The sequence below is a fragment of the Pteronotus mesoamericanus genome, unplaced genomic scaffold (genome assembly GCF_021234165.1).
Source record: "Pteronotus mesoamericanus isolate MK-2021 breed Mesoamerican mustached bat unplaced genomic scaffold, CSHL_Meso_final contig_25, whole genome shotgun sequence".
NCBI classification, from domain to species: domain Eukaryota; kingdom Metazoa; phylum Chordata; class Mammalia; order Chiroptera; family Mormoopidae; genus Pteronotus; species Pteronotus mesoamericanus.
The window spans coordinates 21,503,985-21,524,766 of record NW_026555105.1 but is presented as its reverse complement, the minus strand read 5'-3'; the positions used below and the strand labels follow the sequence as shown (position 1 = coordinate 21,524,766).

Sequence of the window (20,782 nt, the reverse complement as noted above, 5' to 3'; positions counted from 1 at the left end):
ATTACAGTTAGGACATTATACCAATTCCTTCTGAAACTGTATATTCAGTAAGTGAAAGTATCTATAAATTCCATTTTGGGAAAGTAAGGGAGATTTCACAGAATACTTATTTTGAACTGGGCAGTGAGTCTGAGAAAGCTGAGAACTATTATCTACTTAAGGTCTAAAAATCTCCTCCGATTGGACTGCTGTCCAGACCTTATTCTTCAATCCTGCCACTCGTATTCTGATTACATCACAGAAAGAGCACTGTGCCGGGTGAGAGAACACCTGGACCCCAGCCCTGGCTCTGTCTCTTTGTTGGCGGCTCCTGACTTTAGGAAGGTCATTTTACCTTTGTTGCTGTCTGCAAAATAAGAATGTCAGACCAGACAAGGTGTTCCAGCCTTTCAACCACTTTTTATTATTCTCTACTCATAGGACCCGTATTTCTAAAGACTACCAAAGAGATCGCCAATTATTATTTACTGTAATAATTCAATCAATTTCCCTTTTACAAACTAACCAAAGGTATATCATTGCCAAGTAGAATACAATAACAATGGCAGTTGACACTTACTGAGTGCGCATTACGGCCGCAAAGTGAACCGGCCCCTCCACCCGGCCAGTCCCACCATCAGGACCACACTGGAGCCCAGACTGGGGAGCGCCGTCTCAGCAGAGGCTGAAGTCTCCCCCGTCCTCCTCTCCTCCCTTGGAGCATTACTCTCCAGCCCTAAATGCTACTATCCTCATCTGCAAAGATCTTGGGCATGTTTTGTTCATCTCCAGTGCTGTTTTGGAAAAGTTCTTAAGTTGTCAAGAGGTCAGGGGACTACAATAAAATGAAACGGGCAAGACCCTGGGACTACTACATCCTCTCTGCGAAAGGACTTCGGCATCTTTGCATTTTCCCAAAAAGCCTGTCCAGGGCCCTGCACACACAGAGCTCTGGAATAAATAATTGAATCACCTGGGCGGCCACCTAGGCGTAGTGCACAGTCCCCGTGGGCACTGACCCTTGGACTGACTCAGAGGCTCCTTGTGAACTCTAGGAAGGGGACCAGCAGCCCTCAGATGCTGGGCAGTGAGGGTGACTAGTAGCAGTGGAAGAACTCACTGCTCTACTTGTGTCTCCACTTTCTATCTCCATACACTAAGACTGACAATTCTGCTGAAGACACATAGGGGCCAGCGAGGGGGCCAAGCGGCAGGATGGACATGGCTGGAATCCTTCGGCAGAAGCGTGGGCTGCCCGCCAGGGGCTCTGTACTCACCAGGAAGGCTGCCGGCTAGTTTGTGGGTACTGTGGGCGCTGTGGGTAAATGCGGAGTGGGTCCACCTCTTCAGCAGTGGCAGGGGGAAGCTCTCGATGGGGACTGCTTACATTAGCCTTGTCCCAGCGCTCATGGATAGGTGTGATGATTCCAGACACAATACGAGACCGAAGCTCCTCACTGTTCTTGTAGGCCCTGCAGGAAGTAGATGAGGTGTCAACTGCTTGCCGCTGGCTGGCAACCCTGCATACAGTATTCCCGTGGCTGCGGCGGCCTTGGCAGTTCTTGGCATTACGCTTAGACCGTCTGGAAGGGTGGGAACGGGCCGTCCAGCGGGCCTGCGTGAGGGGGGCAACAGCCCGGTGTTGTCTCCGAGATTTGGGCCTGAGCTTCCTAGGCATCTGAGTTGCCCCTCCTCATTTACCACCCCATTAGAAGGAGGTGAGAGTGTAGGGACACAGGGCCTGGACTGGCTACTCCTCTGTACCCACCCTATCCCACCCCACCCCTGATTGTGTGTTCATCATGCGTCATGGGAAGGGTCATGGGAAGGCAAAGCCTCTGCAGGAAGAATGAACTAGGTCCCTGGCCCAGGTAGGCAGAGCTCTGGGGGCGCCAGGAGTAGTTCTGTCACTAAGTCGGGGGCCCTTGGAAGGCTGCTAGGGGTCTCTGTTCTCTGCCGGCGAAAGACAAGCGATGTGAGCTTTAGGTGAGGTACGGAGGCAGCCTGAGGAAACAGAAAATGGGCAGCAGCACTCTAGAGTTCGAAAAGTCAGGTGTTTTAACATGCGCCACATCCTGGGTCAAAAAGCAAACCTCATAGACGTAAAAACTGAAATCATTATGTCCTCTGACCACATGGAATCATACTAAACATGAATACAGAAAGGAAGTCTCTAAATGTGTGGAAATTAAGCAACGTAAGTCTAGATAATACATGAATCAAAGAGAAATCTTGGGAAAAATATAAAACATTGAATAAAAATAAAAATATAACAAATTAAAATATATGGAATATAGCTAAAGCAGTGTTGAGAGGAAACTTCATAGCATTAAATGTTTACACTGGGAAAGAGGGAAAAATAATAATCAAATTTCTGACTGAAGAGCCTAGAATAAGAACAAATTAAACCCCAAACAGGCAGAAGAGATTATAGAGAATAGAAATAAAACAGAAAAATAGAAAAATAATTAAAAAGCTGGTTCTTCCAAAAAAGGGATAAAATTGATAAACTTATGGGAGGATCAGCAAACATAAAGAGAGCGAGGATACACATGTGGAGAATGAAACAGGGTGCTACCACAGCAGCGCTGCTGCCAATGAAAGGGCACTAACAGGCTACTAAGCACGACTTGATTCAGCAACTTATACCGATTCGTCAATAACCACAAACTGTGACAGTTCAGCCAAAATGAAATAGATAATCTGCATAGTTCTACTATAGTAATTAAACTCATACTTAAGCACTCCAAAAAAGAAATCTCCAGGTCCGGATTATTTCCATGGGGAATTTTACCAAACATTTTTAAAAAATTAACATAAAAAATAACATCAATTTATAGTCACTTCGAGAAAATACTAGAGGAGGAAACATTTTCCAACTAATCTTATGAGAATAGTATTACCCTGGTATCAGAACTGGATAATGAGTACAAAGGAAAGAAAACTACAGTGTTTCCTATGCACTTGGGTGCAAAAATGCTCAACAAAATCTAACAAATTGAATTAAAAATACATAAAACGAATTATACACCACAGGATGTATTGTGAGTATGCAAGGCTGGTTCAATATTCACAAATGCTTACCATATCAATAAGCAAAGAAAACTCAAACAATTATACCAAATGATGTAAAAATAGAATTTGATAAAATCCTCCATAATAAGTCCATTCATGATTTTTAAAAAAAGTCTCAATAAACTAGGAATAGAGGGGAACTTCCTCAATTTGATAAAGAACATCTACAAAACACCTATAGCAAACAACACATTTAGTAATGAAAGATGGAATACGATGACTGGGAACAAAGCAAGAATATGCTCTCTCACTTCTCTTATTTAGCATAATACTGAAAGTTCAAGCCACTTCAATTAAGAAAGAAAGAGCAGCCCTGGCTGGTGAGGCTCAGTGGATATTGAGCACCAGACTGCAAAGCAAAGGGTTGTCAGTTCGATTCCCAGTCAGCACATAGGCCTGGGTTGTAGGCCAGGTCCCAAATGTGGGGAACCCGAGAGGCAAACACACATTGATGTTTCTCTTCCTCTCTTTCTTCCTCCCTCCCACCTCTCTAAAAATAAATAAATAAAATCTTTAAAAAAGAAAGAGCATATAGATTAGAAAACAAGGAATAAAACTGCCCCATTTGCAGATGACATGATAGTCTACCTTGAAATTCTCAAGGAATCTACAAAAAACTCCAACACTGAGTTCACTAAGTGTTCAATATACAAGACAAGATGCGAGATCAACACATAAAAATAAACAGCACTTCTATGTACTAACAATGAACATTTGAAAATCAAGGCTAAGAACACCATTTATAATCACCTCTGAAAGAAATAACGAAAACATGTTCAGATTCTATGTCTAAAATTACAAAATGATTAGAGAACCCAAAAATAGACCCACACAAGTACAAATAACTGATTTTTGACAAAGCTGCAAAAGTAGTTCAATAAAAGAACAAAAGGCGGTGAAGCAATTAGATATCCACAGGCAATAAAATGAACCTCTACACCTAAACCTCACATGTTATATAAAAATTAACTTAAAATATATCTTTTTATTTTTATTTTTATTTTTTTATCCTTACCCAAGGACACTCTTCCATTGCTTTTACAGAGAGGGGGTGAGAGGAAGAGAGAGAAGGAGAGAAACATTGATCGGCTGCCTACTTCCCGTACACGCCCCACCAGGGGAACTAGACCTGCCCAGGCCAGGAATCGAACTCGAGACCTTTTGGTTCATGAGACAATGTTCCAACTAACTGAGCCACACTAGCCAGGGCAAATCACAGATTTTAATGTACAACAAAACTACAAAATGTTTAGAAAAAACATGGGAGATATTTGGGAATTTAGGGCTAAGCAGAGTTCTGACAATTGAGACTAAAAGCAAAAATTGATTAAATATCTAAATTCAAAACTTTTGCTTTGCAAAAGACCATGTAAAGAGAAAGAAAAAACGACAGTCCAAAAGAAAGTACTTCTAAACCACCATCTATTAAAGGCCTTGCAACTGAAATATATCTAAGGAAGGCTCAAAATTACAACAGTAAAAAAAAAAAAAAAAAAAAAAAATTCCAATTAGAAAATGGGCAAAGACATGAAAAGATATTTTGCCAAAAAAGATATACAGATGGTAAATATACACATGATAAGACGCTCAACATCATTAACCATCAGGGATATGCAAATTAAAACCACAATGAATTATCACTATACAACTATCAGAATAACTAAATGAAAAATAGCGAAAACGCCAAGTGCTGGTGAAGATACAGAGATACCGCATCACTCACGTACTGGTGGTGGATGTGTAAAATGGTATGGGCACTCTGGAAAAGCATTTAGCAATTTCTTAACCTAAATGTGCAATTACCATTGTACTCTGGGTATTTATTGCAGAGAAGTGAAAATTGTGTCCACACAAAAGCCTGTACGTGAATGTTAACAGCAAAAAATTGGAAATAACCCAGATATCCTCTAAGTAATGAATGATTAAACAAATCAATACCATTAAATACTACTGAACAAAACAAAGGAACAAGATGCATGCGACAACTCAGATGGATCATAAGGGTATTATGCTGAGTGAGAAAAACCAATCCCAAAAGCTTACAGACCGTATAATCCCACGTATACATTTTTGAAATGACAGAATTTTAGAAATGAAGAATGAATAATGGTCGCCAGGTTAGGGATGGGAGGGAGAGTAAGTGTGGCTATAAAAAGGCATCAGAGGGACCCTGGTGATAGAAATGCTTAGTATCATTGTATCATTATATCAATGTCAAATCCTGTTTGCAAGAGCTAGTACAGTGTGTAGAATGCAGTATAGTTTGTAGAATGTAGAGTCTCCCTGTGTTATTTCTTACAACTGCATGTAAGTGTACAATTAAAAGTTTAATTAAAAACACATGTATTATATAACCATAAAATAAAGTGAGGTGAGAAGGGATCAGTGGTTTCAGATATTCTCTAGCCTAGAAGGAGGACCAGGAAGGCAAAAGAGAAGGCCAAGTGGATGGAGCTCAGGGACCTCCATTTCCTGGTCCCGGCTTGTCCACCAGAGCACCTCGACTTTAACTAGTTTAGCAACAATCCTGAGCATACTGTGCTTGAAGAAAGAGTACCATGGTTAGAAAGTGATAATACCTGCAATGGCTTGAAGGTGCTAAGGGCTTGTGGTCCATTCATTCTTACAAAGAAAAGCTTTCTACTTAGAACACAGAGCTATGGGGACTCTGCTGCTTTCCTGACCAAGTTTGTTGGAGGGGATAAATAAATCCAACTCCTCTTTCCTTTCCAATCAGATAAACTGCTGTGTGATGCACTAGGAAGACCTCTGATCTCCCTATGGAAGATGTTTACCTGTACAACTCGGGCCTGATTCAAAAACTACCAAGAGAAGTTCTCACCCAATTTCTAAATCTCAGCAGAACTGCAATTTTGATAGTAGCAAAAGACAGCTTGTCATCTTGTCTAACACAGAAAGGGCATGGCAGAAAGAAACAGGTTTGCACTCCTTGGCAAACTGCAGTTTGCTCACCAAGGGTCACAAATAACTACCTAAAACAGACAAGACATGCCATGACATTGTAACGGGGAGGGCCACATGAGGGAAGGGGACTAGAAGCTGGCAGCTCAGTGCTCCTAAGGCAGAAGAGCGAGGTGTGATCTGTACCCTGGCTTTCAAAGCCTCAGTTGCCATGGAGATGGTTCCTAGTGATCAGATTTTTCTCCCTTTGCGTATTTACTAAGAAGAGCTTGGGCCCAGCACTGAGCACTCTGTGCTGACATCTCATTTCATTCTCAGAACAACACTCTGAAATAGTACTATCCTGTCCCTCATTTCACAGTAATCAACAAAACACCTACATACAAAACCCCAGCAACAAATATATTTAAAAAATAAATAGATGGAAACATTATAATCTTTCTCAGTATTGCTGAGGCAACTAAATGCTTTAATGTGCATGAACAGCATAATAGAGGCCTGCGTTCTTCCATGAGTTTTGTCAATTTCTTTCCCAGTGGGGTTTCAGAATGAAGAAGTCAAGAGAGAGACCACACTCCAAATGCCCTTCCCTTATCTTCTTAAAGGGTATGGTGGGCTCCTGGTATGGGGAGCACCCACAAGAGCAGCTCTGCCTTGATTCCTTTGTCTACTGCATGCAAAACAGCCCCAGGGCCTGCCTTCCAGAAGATCACAGGCTACTAGGGGAGATCAGCTCTGAGAAGTTAATCATAAAATATCCATTTACTAAACTCTTGAAAGGTTGTTTCAAAACACCATACATGGAGGGCAGGCCAGGAAGGCTTCTCTGTGGAGCTGCCATTTAAATGGAAACTGAAGGAGGCACAGGAGCTGGCTGTGAGGCAGCTGGGAGGGCCGTGCCTGGCAGAGGGAAGAACCCTGAAGAGGGGAGTGCGCCGCGGCTGCGACACAGGGAAGTGGCCGGGACACAGGGAAGTGGCCCAGAGGAGGTGCGAGGGCTGGGGCACCAGGCTTTAGGCCTCATCAGGGTTTCTGTTCTTTATCTTCAGAGAAATGAAAATTCACTGAAGGGGTTTTTTTGCTTGTTTGTAATTAAAAAGATGTTTCAAACTGTATCAATGTAAGATTTTAAGTGCACACCCACATGACTGTGCAGTCACCGCTGCCACGCATCTTCAGAACTCTGTGCCCACCGAGCACCGACCCATTCTCCCCTCTCCCAGGCCCCTGGAAATGATTATTTCACTCTCTGTCTCTATGACTCTGACTAGTCTAGGTACCTCGTGGGAGTGGAATCACACAATATTTGTTTGCGTGTGACTGGCTTACTTAGCATAATGTCCTCAAGATTCATGCTTAAACTTTCCTTCCTTTCTAAGCTGAATAATATCCCACGGTATGTATGTACCACATCTTGTTTATCCATTCATCTGTCCTGGCTATTCATGGATACCTGTGTGGCTTCCGCCTCTTGGCTATTGTGAATAATGCTTCTATGAATGTGGATGTACAAATATCTCTTCAACATCCTGCTTTCAAGTCCGGGTATATGCTCAGAAGTTCAATTGCTGGATCATATGGTAATTTTTTTGAGGAACCACTTTCTATAGTGGCTGCATCATTTTACATTTCCACCAACAGTGTACAAGGGTTCCAAATTCTCCAAAGTTTCACTAATACTCATTCTCTAAAAAAAGAAACTTTTTCTGATAGTAGCCATCCTAACATGTGGAGGTTTTCACCAAAAGATTTTCAAGCAGGGGTTTTTAACCATGATCTGATCTATGTTTCAAACAAGTTGGTCTATTGCTGTGTGGGAAATCGACAGGAGGGTGGTAAGCAGGAGTGGAAGCTGGGATCTCCTCCCACAGAGGTTGCACAGAAGAGGGGAGGAGGCAAAGAGGGGTAGCCAGGCTGTAGGGAGGTAGGGGCTTTGGAAGTCTGAGAACAGGGGAGAAGGTTCAAAATGGTTATTGCTTGATTCTGTACAACTAAACGTATCAGGGTTTCTAGGCACTTCTGATGCCTGTGAATTTATAGTGAGGCCAGGCTTCCTCCAAACTCTGAGGAGGTCAAAAAGGATGGGGAAAAAGTCCCTAGAAGGGAGTGAAGTGGAAATAAATGGGACAAACTATGTATCAAACAGAGAATTTTATTACACTGGAAAAACAAGCATTAATCTAAGTACCTTTTGAACATAATACTCTTGACTGTATATATCCTCAGTGGGACACAAAGGACAAAAAGACCTGGGAAGAAATAGTACTTGAAACTTTACTTAGATTTGTTCTTGGGAGCAAGAAGCAGCAGTTCAGAAACTACTTATGTGTATTTTAGAATCAAACAAATAAGTAAATATATTGATGCCACTGGACATCAGAGTTCTCACCGCAGAAGGGAGGTACAAGGATGGAGTAAGAGATTAAGAATCCCGTGGGGTTAGATTTAAAAAAAAAAAAAAAGTATCAGTTTGAAATCTGAAACTTTCCTTAAAGTTTGATTTTCTTAACAACCTTCCTAGCTCTATTCCCTGACAAGGCCTGGAACCAGGGACATCCTTAGTCTTAATGAACACATTCAGGGGGCAGGTTTTAGTTTTGAAATAATATCCCCTAAGAACCATGAGGTGCCTTACAAAAATGGCTAATTTCAAAGCAGGGGCTAGGAAAGGGCAAGGTGAGGCTAGAGTATCTTTTTGTGCCAGAAAGTATGAAAACACCCAGAGGATGAGGACATACTGAAAGGACAAAGTGGGCAGCCTGAAGGGGCTCCTACGGGCCGACTCTGGAACAACCTCACCATTCAAAGAATGACAGAAACGGACTATCCTGCTGAACAAAAGAGGAATCCATGAGTCTATACTGATATTTTAAAAATTAAAAATAAAGGGGACAAGGAAATATTTCTTAAAAAATGCTCATAAAAGCAGAAAGAATACTAAGCATAGCCAATTATTATTTTATAATCATCACAATAATAATTGATTCAGGCAAGAAGCATCAATAGCTGTTAAAACCACTGGCTGAAAGACCATTAGGAAGCAGATTACTCAGTCTGTCTATAATCCCACACAACACTTACTAAACACAAAGGAAAACAAACGCTTCCCCTATAGAGAAGGCTGGCAGATAACTGTCATAACCGAGTGCTTAAACTGAACAAAATCCACTGTGAGAGACATCACAAGCCTGATGTGAAACACTGAGAACGTGGCCTCAACTATGTAGTGTTCTTGTCGAAGTGTTCAACCTACATCAAATATGAAGAAACAATATGATAAATCCAACAGGAAAAAAAATATGAACATTCTACACAACAACTGACCTCAAGTCTTCAAAAACACCAATGCCACTAAAAAAAAAAGTCTATGAAACTGTTCCAGGTTAAAGGTAATTAAAGAGACATGAAAATAAATGCAATGTGTGGTCTTGGTTGGATAAGAAAAAACATCAAACCAAAACTCAAAGACTAGCTGGCTAAAAAGGGCACCGCTGTGACAAGGGCAGAAATCTGACCACGGGCCGTGAATTAGGTGGTACCAAGGTATCAGTGGTACATTTCTGAGTGTGATAACTGTACTAAGATTATATAGGAGAATGCCCTTGTAGAGAGATAAATGCTAAAATATTTAGGGGTTAAGGTTCGTAAGGTCTGGAAATAATTCTCAGACGGTTTGAGAACAAAAGAGCATATAAAAAAATTAAGCAAATACGGCAAAATGTTTAAAAAATTGGTCGATCTAGGTGATGGGTATAGGGCTGTTCATTGTAATGGTTTTGCAAACCATTTTTTCCGTAGGGCTGCAAGGTTCAAAATAAAAAGTCTAGAGAATGGAAAGACAAGCACGACTAGGAAAATATATTTAAAAACACATACATGAAAAAGGACTTACTAAAAATATACAAAGAACTCCTAAAACCCAACAATAAGAAAACAATTAAAAAATGGGCCGAAGGCCAGAACAATCGCCTCAGGTACAGATGGCAAATAAGCATATGAAAAGATGCCCAACATCACATGTCATTAGGGAACTGCAATTAAAATAACAGTAAGATATCAATACACACCTATTAAAATGGCCAAAATCTGAACCGCTAATGCCAACAAATGCTGACGGGAACGTTAAATCATACAGCCACTTTGGAAGACAGTTTGGCAGCTCCTTACAAACCTAAACATACGCCACCACCACCAAGAGTGAACCCTAAAGTGAACTAGGGAGCCTGGGTGATAATGTGCATCAGTATAGGTTCCTCCATTTTTACCAGTGCACGATTTTAGCAGGGATGCTGACAGTGAAGAAAGCTCTGTGTGTGTGTCCTGGGCTGGGGGTGGGCGGCAGGAGCTACGTGGGAATTCTGCGCTTTCTGCTCAATTTTTCTGTGGAGGTAAAACTGCTCTAAAAAGTAGTCTATTAAAAAAAAAGCTGGGGGTGGAGTGGAGACCTGACTGGGGACACGGTTTTCCCAGGAGCCGACTCTGACTGACTCCATCGGCCCAGCCCCATCTCTGCTCCATAACCACGACAGCACTTGCGGACTCCTGGCTGCATGGCTTTATTCCACGTGGCATTTCCCACACAAGTCTTCTCTTCAAGTAAATTAAAAATAGGAAAAGAGAAGTGAGAAGTGACTGTGCCCAGGAGTGAAAGATCCCTCTTCTAACCTTCCTTAATGCCCTAGCTACCTCTACTCTGTCCCTTATATCTGGCCACTGGTTCTCGCTTTTTTCCCCAGGGAAAACTACCAGGTAGAGAAGTACCTGTGGAAGTCAGTCAGGTGTTCTGAATCGATATAATCATCCAAGTTGAGGGTCAAGTCTGACACTTGCTCTGAGCCATATTCCTAGAAAAATAAAAATAAAAATTGAGAGACTGGGAATATTTCTGGGCCAAAGAAATACATATGTGCATACAGAGAGAAATACAAGGACTATCTGCAATGTAGGAAATACCCTGCTAATGCTTGGGGACTTCTTTGACTCAGGAATATTGTTTTCCTGAGACAGAGCCCAGAAAACCTACTTCCTAGGCCCAGTTACAGGTATGTAACTGAGGTTCCAAATGGATGCATGAGTTCACCTCAGAGGTGGGTGACATGGGGAAGCAGGCTGAGCAGGAGACAGACACCTTGATAACGAGGGCTCGGAGCATCAGTGGCTCCTGAGAAGCAGCAGCCCCGGGGCTGGCCAGCACCCAGGGCAGTGGCGCCAGCAGCGGTTTCCATGGCGCGGTCTGGGGCATTATGCTGGAGGCCCGCTATGAACCTGTTTTCCAGCCCTTCCAGCAACTCGATGAGCTACTCCAATGCTTTAATAAACCAGTCTGTTTAAACTAACCTGAGGAGATGTTGTTGTTTGTAATTAAGGAACTTGTCTGATTCAAGATCTAAGTGTTCATCAAAGAGGAAAGGGATAAGTAAGTCACAGTATCACGGAATACTGCATAGCAAATTAGTAAGGTACATCTTTATGCGTTCCCATGGAAAGACTTCCAAAACATACCGAGTGAAAAGAGCCAGGAGCAGTACAATACAGACTGTATGATACTTTCATAGCAACACACACAGGCAAGCGGATTACAACGTAATGAAAAGAAAATCCCTGCCCTCCTGGTGCTGATTGTCCAGTGACAGAATACAAACACTAACCCAAAGCATAAACAAGTACCTAATTATACACTGTGGTACCAGGCAGGAAAATAAAATGATGAAGGAGAGAGGAACAATTTAGATTTTTCTGATAGGTGAGAGTAGGTAGTCAAGACTGAGCTTTTTGAGGAAGTAAAAAATGAGGTAGCAGTCCTGGCTAAAGAAAGGATGAAGGGGGCGGGGGAGGGTAGTGTGTGGGGGTGTGTGTGTATGTGACCCACAAGAGAGGGAAAGAGCTTTCCAGCACAGGAAACAAGAAATGTGACTGCTCCAAGCCAAGGCAGCAGATAGCAAAAGAACTAAAGAACTAAAAGTAGCCCTGGCCGGTGTGGCTCACTTGGTTGGAGCATCATCTGATAAACCTAAAGGTTGAGGGTTCGATTCCTGGTCAGGGCATATGCCTAGGATGCAGGTTCAGTTCCTGGTCAGGGTGCATATGAGAGGCAACTGGATCAATGTTTCTCTTCCTCCCTTTCTCCCTCCCTCCCTCCTGCTCTCTAAAATCATTCAGCATGTCCTTGGGTAAGGATAAAAAAATAAAATAAAATAGAAGAACTAAAAGTAGCCCTCTGGAGCTATGGCGAGTTTCTGCCTCCCACAGCTGTCAGTGAATGGATTTATCTTAATTTACTTAATGATTCCCCTGTGATGCAAAGTCCCCCCTTTACAATACCAGGTGGTGAAAATATTTGAGCACAAGCTTTTCTATGTTTAGAGAAAGTGCGAGAAGTAGGATCATTGGGTAAAGGCCTCACTCACAAATATTTAGGGCTCTGCATCCACACAGTTAAATGGGTTTAACAACACGATCCCAGCATCCACTCCCATCAGCAGGCCCCGCCTTGTCTCAGAGACTCACCAGCACATTGATGATCATGCTGTTCTCCACAGTGACAGCCTTCACAAGGAGCTTTCTGGACCCATCCTTAGACTCATACCGGAGAACGTACAGGTCTTTGTTGCTGTTCCATTCAGCAGGCAGCAGCTCTGATTTCTTGTCATTGGGACCTGGCTGAGAAGACACCAGGGTTGAAAGGTCACAACCTAAGAACACAGAGCTGTAAAGGACTTTCCAGACAATCGAATCCCATCCCTCACTTCAGGGATGAGGTCATGGAGGTCAGGAGACATAAACTGTCCAAGGCCCTACAGAAAGGTAGGGGTCTGGGACCCAGGTCTCCTGCCTCCCGCTCTTGCTCCTCTCTCATCCCTGACTGCCTCTGTCACACAGACCTGGGACCTGTCAGGAATCGGCAGCCTTGCTGCAATAATCATCTCCTCACCGTCCTCCTACCCACAAGAAGGCCAATCATCTCCAGGGATACTGTGAAATTCTAAGGTAGTGTTTTTTTAAAGTTTGGACCTTGGGCCGTCTACAATAGGATCACTAAAGTGCCAACTAAAAATACAGATTCTGATGCATCACCCCCTCCAGGCTATTGTACTGGTTTAAAAAACTTATGAACAATCTCGCACACATATGAAATGTAGCAGACATACAAGATAAAAAAGATTTATAAAACGGACACCTACGTATCCACCACCAGCTAAAGAAATAAGAGTACTGCCAGCACCGCGGGCTCCTTGAGTAGAGCCTCAAAGAAGCTCCCTCCCCCCTCCTGATGGGTAGTTACTACTCTGTATTTCTAAACATCTTTACTTTTCCTTACCTAAAAATATATTGTTTCAAATGTTTTTGAATTTTATATAAGTTGTATTACTTTTATCACTTGCCTTTTTCATCTGGCAGTTTTTTGAGATTCATCCATGTCAATGCATTGAGCTAGAGCTGCTTCACTCTACAGCTTCTCATTGCTCTGTAGCTCAGAGCTATATAGGATGCCATTGTATGAAGACGCTGCAAGTTACACCTTCACTTGTTGGTAGGTATTTGGAGTGTGTACAGTTTACCTGTTTAGCTATTATAAAGATGACTATGAACATTATTGTACATATCTCCTAGTACACGTGGATAAATTTCTACACAGTATGTCTGGGGGAAGAAATTTTAATTTTTAAGATAAAGTGAAATTGTTTTCCAAAAAGGCACTGAATTACACTCCCGTAAGCAATATATAAGAGTTCCTGTTGTTCCACGTAGTTGGCAAAGCTGCTACTGTACACTTTAAAAATTTTTGCCAACCTGGTGGGTATAAAAATGCATCACTGAGTTGTGATGTCTTCCTTTCTCTTCTTTTTCAGTAATGCTATGACTTTCCTTTTTATACACTAAAGTTTGAAAAATAGTTCTCAAACTATTTTTATAGTAAGAACTAACATAGTGATTTCCAGGTGGGGAGAAATTTCTTAAACAAGACTGACAAAAGAATTAAGGTTTTACCTTTGAGACTCTTTGTGACTTAAAGTTTCTCTTCAACATCAGACACTACAAAGTTAACACTAGGAGGAGATATTTGCCACGGCTACAAATGAAAAGGATTAATACTTAGCACATAAAGGGGATGCTTGGAAAACAGATGTGAACCCACTTGGAAAACTGGCCAAAGATATGAGCAAGCAAAAGTAAGAGCAGCTGACAGAGTACAGAGAGCTGTTCAACTTTACCAGCACTCAGAGAAGCACAGGCTGAAATAATGAGATACCAGGTTATACCCATCAGATGACTGGTTATTATGCAGATTTCTGGGGTTTTGCCAGGTATTGGTGTAGGTGTGGGAAGAATGAGGACCTCTAGACACTGCTTGCTGGGGCCGCTTAAACTCTTACAACCCTGTTGGAGGGCAACCTGGCAGTATTTCATGCCATGAGGTGAGCTGATGCGCCTCGACCCAAAACCTCCACTCCTGGAAGAAACCTGTGGACAGAGGCACAGGGGACATGACTAGGAATCTCCATCACCTAAGTGGAGGTGAAATGAAGAGTGTGCTCACAGAGGAAAATCACACTGCAGTGAGAAAGAACAAACTAGATGCAACTGGGGCATTAAAAAGTTTAAAAAACATATGACAAAGAAAAGTCAAGAAAACAAAGAAATTTATAACTGGGTGACATTTATGCAAAAATTTTAAAAATGCACAAAAAATCTTTTTATAATGGATGCGTATTTATATCGCTAGACATGGACAAAGCGGACTGGGAAGCTCTGCATTCATGAGAATATAGTGGGAGAAGGTGGGACCAAAGATGAAGAACAAGGACAAAAGACAAAGGTCCAGCAATGCAGGCCTTAAACACCCCAAGGAGAGCCGGATGCCAAGAGCGGAGAATTTGGGGGCTCTCCTCCTCGGTCATCCCTGGCACTCAGGAATCCAGTGGGGAAAGAGGACCTAAATAAAATCCTGGATGTTGCAACTGGCATGGTTTGAAAGCTGGCTGCCTGACAAGGAAGCTCACAGGCCTGAAGCAGAGAAACGAGAGTGACAAAAAACAAAAGTGAAACTAACTGAACCACTCTGCTGAGAAAGAGAAGCTCCTTCATCCCAACTGGGCAAACTTCCTGTAACATGTTCAGTGCTATGGATTTAAGCTTTACTTTGGAAGCTAAGAATTTGATAATATGCCTTTTTTGGTTCTGTCAAGGGCGCTTGAATATAAAGCCTCCATCTACAGCAACCGATCAGAATTTTTTCTCGAATACAGATAATTCAGTGTGCTCAGTATCCCACAACCTCTGGCTTCCAGAGCAAGGCAGAATCCTGGGGCCGGGTGAGGCTGACGCCTCTCACTGCAGTGTTCCCCAGCCCACGGGCTGCCCTGATATGGGGAAAACGGGAGGTAGGGGGGTGCGGGGGGTGGGGGGGCGCGGGGGGCGGGGCGCAGAGTGACTGGCCCTGGCGATAGCAGTCCGCCATGGCTTCACACTGCCCTCTAGGCCTCAACATCAAATATCAGGCCTTCCAGAAAGCTACACCTGGAAAGCAGCCAAAATGCAGTAGTGTAGTTTAACTCCCTCGGATGAAAAATCTAAGTAAGGGGGCTGACGGAGGCTGAGAGCTCCCCAAAGTCACCAGAAGTCAGGCACAGAACTAGGTTTGGCATTCAGAGCTTCTGGCTGCCCGGGCTGTGGCTGGAGAAGATTGTTCCCAGCCAGGTCCACCAGACTGGCCCCAAGAAAGTAAATAGAGTTGTCCAGTCAGGCAAACACCTGGGCCTGGAAGGATTCTTCAGTGATCTTGAGTACATCCCAGTGCCTCTGGGCTAAAATGCATACAAAGAAACTCCAACAGATCATTCCGGACATTTTCTTTCATCATAATTCTAAGATTCCCAACAAAAGAAAACAAAATTCTCTAACTTAAGTCTATGGCCATCTCTGGCCCCCCGCCACCTAAACCACTTGACACAGCTGTAAAGCTCTTATGAGGCGTGGTGCTGACTTCAAGAAAGAAATCCAAATTCAAACATTGGCTTTTTATTGAAGCCAATGAATGCACTTCTTTCCTAATCAAGTTTTACGTACACAATTCCCCAGTACCAAAGACGACAAAACCAACAAGGAGACAATTTAGCTTTTTATTTAACTGCCAATATATTATGTAATCAAGTGCATGCACACTTTTGGGACCTTCCTCTCTCTTTTATCACCCCAGAAGGGTGCGGCATAGGAGGTGGCTGGAGAGGCAACATACACATCCTCTGAGCTTGGCAGACACCACTGGTCTCCAGAGTCTTCTGGTCCCAGGCCAGAAAATTAAACCCTCTCTTAAATAAATTAATAGGAAAGATGCTTCTCTAAAGGGCTTGGACTCTGAATACAAGTAGACTCAGCAGAAGTGAGAGGAGGACAAGTGCAACCTGAGCTCCAATAGCACTTAAAAGAAAAGGGCAAAGAGCAACAAAAATACACTCTCGTGTGCGATGCCAACACCCGTTCCCGAAGAGGGCATGCAGGATTTAGCACGGGGTGGCCGTGCCAGCAGCGGGCAAAACCTTTCAAAACCCTCATTCCCAGTCTCCCTGGCCTCCCCTATGATGTGTGGAGACAGCACCATTTTCTGCAAGAACTCAGCACATGGCACCATGGACAGAGTGGAACTAGATGGACCTTTGGGAATTAGTTAAGGATCTTTTATTATTATTTTTAACCAGTATTAAAATGAGATCGCATTCTTTCTGCACACTTCACCTGGAAATTTTGGGGCCCAGAGTGTATGGCAAGGGGATGATGCTGGCTGGAATGAGGCAGTAGCCTATGTGAACTAATGTCCCTAAGCCGTCAAAGTGACTGAGAGTTGCTGATGGGACGTGAGAGAGGATGAGTGGCAGACGCAGATCTGCAGTGTTGATACGTATTTTTGGGACGGAGGAGAGAGAACAAAAACGCATTCTGGGGAGAGAGGTTCTGACTGTGTATTGGAGCAGCATTAGTTGGCTGGAAGTAAATAAGGAGAGCGAGGTGCATGGGGCGGGAGAGAAGAGGGCAAACATGTTAGATCTGAAAGAAAAGACAAGGGCTGCAGGGAGCTGAGGGCCGATGGGGGTGCTCTAAGGCCAGGACCAAGTCTTAAGCCCCCTCCCCCATCCTACTGTCCCTCTGCACCAGCCTACACATCAGCTTCCTGAGAGAACTTCCACAGACAGACAGAAATGAAATGATTGGGGCGAGTGAAAGAGCTGTTAAAGATCAGAAAGCTGGAGTGGGACCGGTGAGGGACAGAAGGTTTCTGTGCGGGAGGCTATACACTGAAAGGGGAAGCCTGACACCTGGGAGTGGGGACCCTGTCTGTACCTCGTCCCAAGGTCTGAAATGATGAAGGTAAAGTAAGTGGAATGAAGTGCAGAGTGAACAGGCAGGCCAGAAAGTTGCATTTTGGAGGGAGAAATGGTTCCTGCTTCGGGTGTGTGAAAGGCTGGCCCCTTTTCTCCAGCCTTATCTCCAGTCCTGGAGGCCCCCGGAGGGATGAAGTATGTGAGAGCCTAGAGGTGGGGACAAAGGATACTAGGTGTGTATCAGGAGTCTCAATGAGAAACTTGAGGTCTGCGGGCGAGAAGACCCAGAAACCCATGACAGTTCTTGTGCTTCTGATTCCCATTGGTGGGAATAAAGTGAGAGAGGGCTGTGGTGGTCTTGGTCACTAGTTCTGAAAGATAGAGGAATGGGGCAGCCAGGGATGTGGGGCAGGGCCTGGATCTACGTGCTCGGATGTACAAACCACCTTTAAGGAAGGGTCCCTAAGCTTGGTGCAGAAGAGGCAAAGTTGAAGACTCTGGAGGTTTATCTGAGAAACTAAAAATGGATTAGCGGGCTTGAGAACTGACACAGTTAGAAATGAGAGTAAGGTTAAAAATTTCACTACTAGATGCCAGGGGTGAGGCGCCCAGTTCCCCTGAGCTGGTCTAGGTTCTGAGAGTGAGAAGAGAGCAACAGTGGGGGGCAGGCTTGCCGCTCTGAGTGTGTGTATGTGAAGAGCATGGCAGGGCAGGTATTTCCTCTGGTAGAGTAGAAGGCAAATAAAGGGGCAGCAAGGGGGCCAGGCCCAGTTCTCACAGGAAGCTGGTGTGTAGGATGAGAGCCACAGGCGAGCAGCAGGGAAGACCAAGGAAGGCTACAGCCAAGGGTTAGTGAGGCAGGCTGGGTCCGGAAGTTCTGGGGCTCTGCGGGGATGACAAGGGCCCCAGAGGCAGAGCCTGAGGATGGGAGAGCAAGAGGGGCTGGTCCTGTAGGGACAGCTGTGCCCAGCAAACCTTACCTGGCCCTTTCATCAAAGGTGTATGTGTGTACGTGTGTGAGGTGCTTGCTTTCCAGAGCCTGAGTTGGGGATGATAGCCCTGAGTGGTCTGAAAAGGATGAGGGGCGTTTGCGCTTTTTGGGCCATGCTGAGGAAATGAAGAAAGGGCCCTTGACTGGGGCTGAGTTGGTCAAGGCTCACCCCTTCACCCGTGCTTGGATCCAGTTATCTGGCGGAGGCTCCAGGACAGTATGCGGGCAGTACTGTGTGGGAAGGGGTTTACTGGACACTTCAGGCGGGTGAGGAGTGCGGAGGGGAGCTACGCCCGTCTCAGTGCCAGGTCCACACAATCCTGACCTCGGAGGCTGCCAGGCTCTGCTGAAAGCAAGTTTCAGACCGTGGGTTTTCAATTACGTGCCAGCTCTGTTGTCGTAAGGGGCTTTGAGCTCAGCTGGGACAGTAAAGCACCTCCCCAATCCTCAGACTGTACCAATGGTGCCATGAACCCCCATGTCCGAGAGTTGGGAGAGTCGATGGTTAAGTACTCTTGACCAGGCCTTCGGTCCAATGGGTTTGGGCAGAAGACGCCTTAGCCCCTCCACCCTAGCTCCGAGTTGGCTCCGTGGCGTACCTGATCGCCGGCACCCAAGCTGTAGTAGCCGTGCGTCACCACCTCCCAATGCAGGAAGCAGACCAGCGCGTCCTGCGCACAGGTGATCGCCGGCGCCGCCGAAGCGAACAGTACCTCCAAGCCCGCCATGGGCGCCCCCGGCTTCTGCGGGGCAGAGGAAGGAAACGACAAAGTGCGTTGAACCGACTTGGCCCTCCGAGTACTGATGACCCCGCACGGAAAACCCGCTTGTCCTAGTCGCCTCTCCACCTACGGCCAAAATGGAGACGCCCGGGGTAAGGGGGCGCGGCCACCGGAAGTAGCTAGAAAGGGTGGTGCAGCTGTACGAACGCTCCGGGGCTGGAAACTAGAGCGCGCACTTCAAGGTTCCGGCAGGGAGCTCGCGGGCGGGGCGGAGTGGGGCGGGGCGGGGCCGGGCCGGGGCCGGGCCGGGCCGGGCAGGGAGGGGAAGGGAGAGGTTCCAGGGGGCGCGGCCGCTCGAAGCTGGAATCCCGAGCTTCTCCGGTAGCTCGGAGAACGACCCTCGGCAAGGAGTGTGTTGTGTCCTCGAAAAGAGGCCACCTTGTTTTCAACCACAGACTTCTCATCCCCAGAATGGGGTGGGTGTATGCCAGTGGGGGAAGATGTAATGAAATATGGTAAATATATATTCATAATAATTGGCTATTATTTAGTTCCTGCTACGTGCCACATTATTCGATATGCTTTTCTACTCGTATTCATTTATTTAATCCTCATGACCCGAGCTTGGAAGGTTGGTATTAATGATAGTCCCATTTTACAGATGGGTAGACAGAAGCACAGAATTTCAATTTGACCAAGATGACACAGCCAGACAGTGAATGGCAGAGATGGTATGGCAACTTAGCTATCTGGCTCCTAGGATAGCATATTAAATATTTATTGTGTGCTAGATCCTGTGCAAAAACTTTGACATCACCCTAACCACAATTCTATAAGGTACGTTTCATTATCATTTCATTTTGCAGATGACAAAACCAGCTCAGAAAATTGAGGCCGTGTCTCCAGAGAAGACACAGCTGCGAGCTGCTGAGCTCGAGTTCCTGCTCCACTACCACATTTCAATAGTTTTCTTGCCTGTCTCCGTCATGATTTTTACCACCTATTATTCCTTCAACAGATTTCTTGAAATCAGTTTCTCATCCCAGTCAGCACTCCGCTGCCATCCGTCATCATCTCTCGTTTCAACGCCTGCACCTCTGAACTCTGAACTGCCCTAGTCTATCTCTGCTTCCCTAAAGTTTGTTCTACATTCTGCAACTACAGGTTCTTTTAGAACGTACACCTGACCACATCCATTCTCTGCTCAAACCCTCCCAATGCTCCCATCACACTCGAAGGAAATGTAAAGTCCTTCCCACGGTCTGAAGGAACCTGCATGTGGTCTGCAAGCCCCCACCCCTACCTCCCTCTGACATCATCTCTAACTCTCTCCTAATCATCTGTATTCTTGCCTGCAATAGCCTTGACTCCCATCTTCTCTCACACCCACATCTGATCCAACAGCAAAGCTACGCACCTTTACCCTCCAAATATATTCTGAGTCTGACTGCCTCCACCCTGGTCTGATCTAGCATCTCATACTTGGACTACTGCAGCAGCTTCCTACGCAGTCTCTCTCCTTCACATGTTCTGTTCTCCTGGATTTTGCATGTACTGCTGTTACTGCCTGGAGTAGTCTTTCCCCAAACATCTGCATGGTTCATTCCCACCTTTTATTTATTTATTTTTAATTGTTGTTCAGTTACAGTTGTTCCCATTTTTCCCCTATTACTCTCTCCTGCCATGCGCACCCCCTCCCACATTCAGTCCTCCCCCTCTCCATTGTCTTTGTCCATGGGTCCTTTATACATGTTCCTTGACTTGACCCTTCCCCT

General features: G+C 44.7%; 1 protein-coding gene across 2 annotated transcripts in view; it reads right to left on the bottom strand.

Annotated features, from left to right (window-relative positions):
* PSMF1 (proteasome inhibitor subunit 1) overlaps positions 1–19,172 on the bottom strand; it is a 34,986-nt gene extending 15,814 nt beyond the window's left edge. For both annotated transcript variants that reach the window (XM_054573932.1, XM_054573931.1), the window contains exons 1-4: positions 18,885–19,172; positions 12,484–12,636; positions 10,738–10,820; positions 1,257–1,451 (exon numbers count right to left, since the gene is read on the bottom strand). In XM_054573932.1, the coding sequence (XP_054429907.1) occupies positions 1,257–1,451; positions 10,738–10,820; positions 12,484–12,636; positions 18,885–19,013 (560 nt within the window). In that variant the 5' untranslated portion in view covers positions 19,014–19,172. The remainder of the gene's footprint in view (positions 1–1,256; positions 1,452–10,737; positions 10,821–12,483; positions 12,637–18,884) is intronic.
* Positions 19,173–20,782: the final 1,610 nt, after the last annotated feature.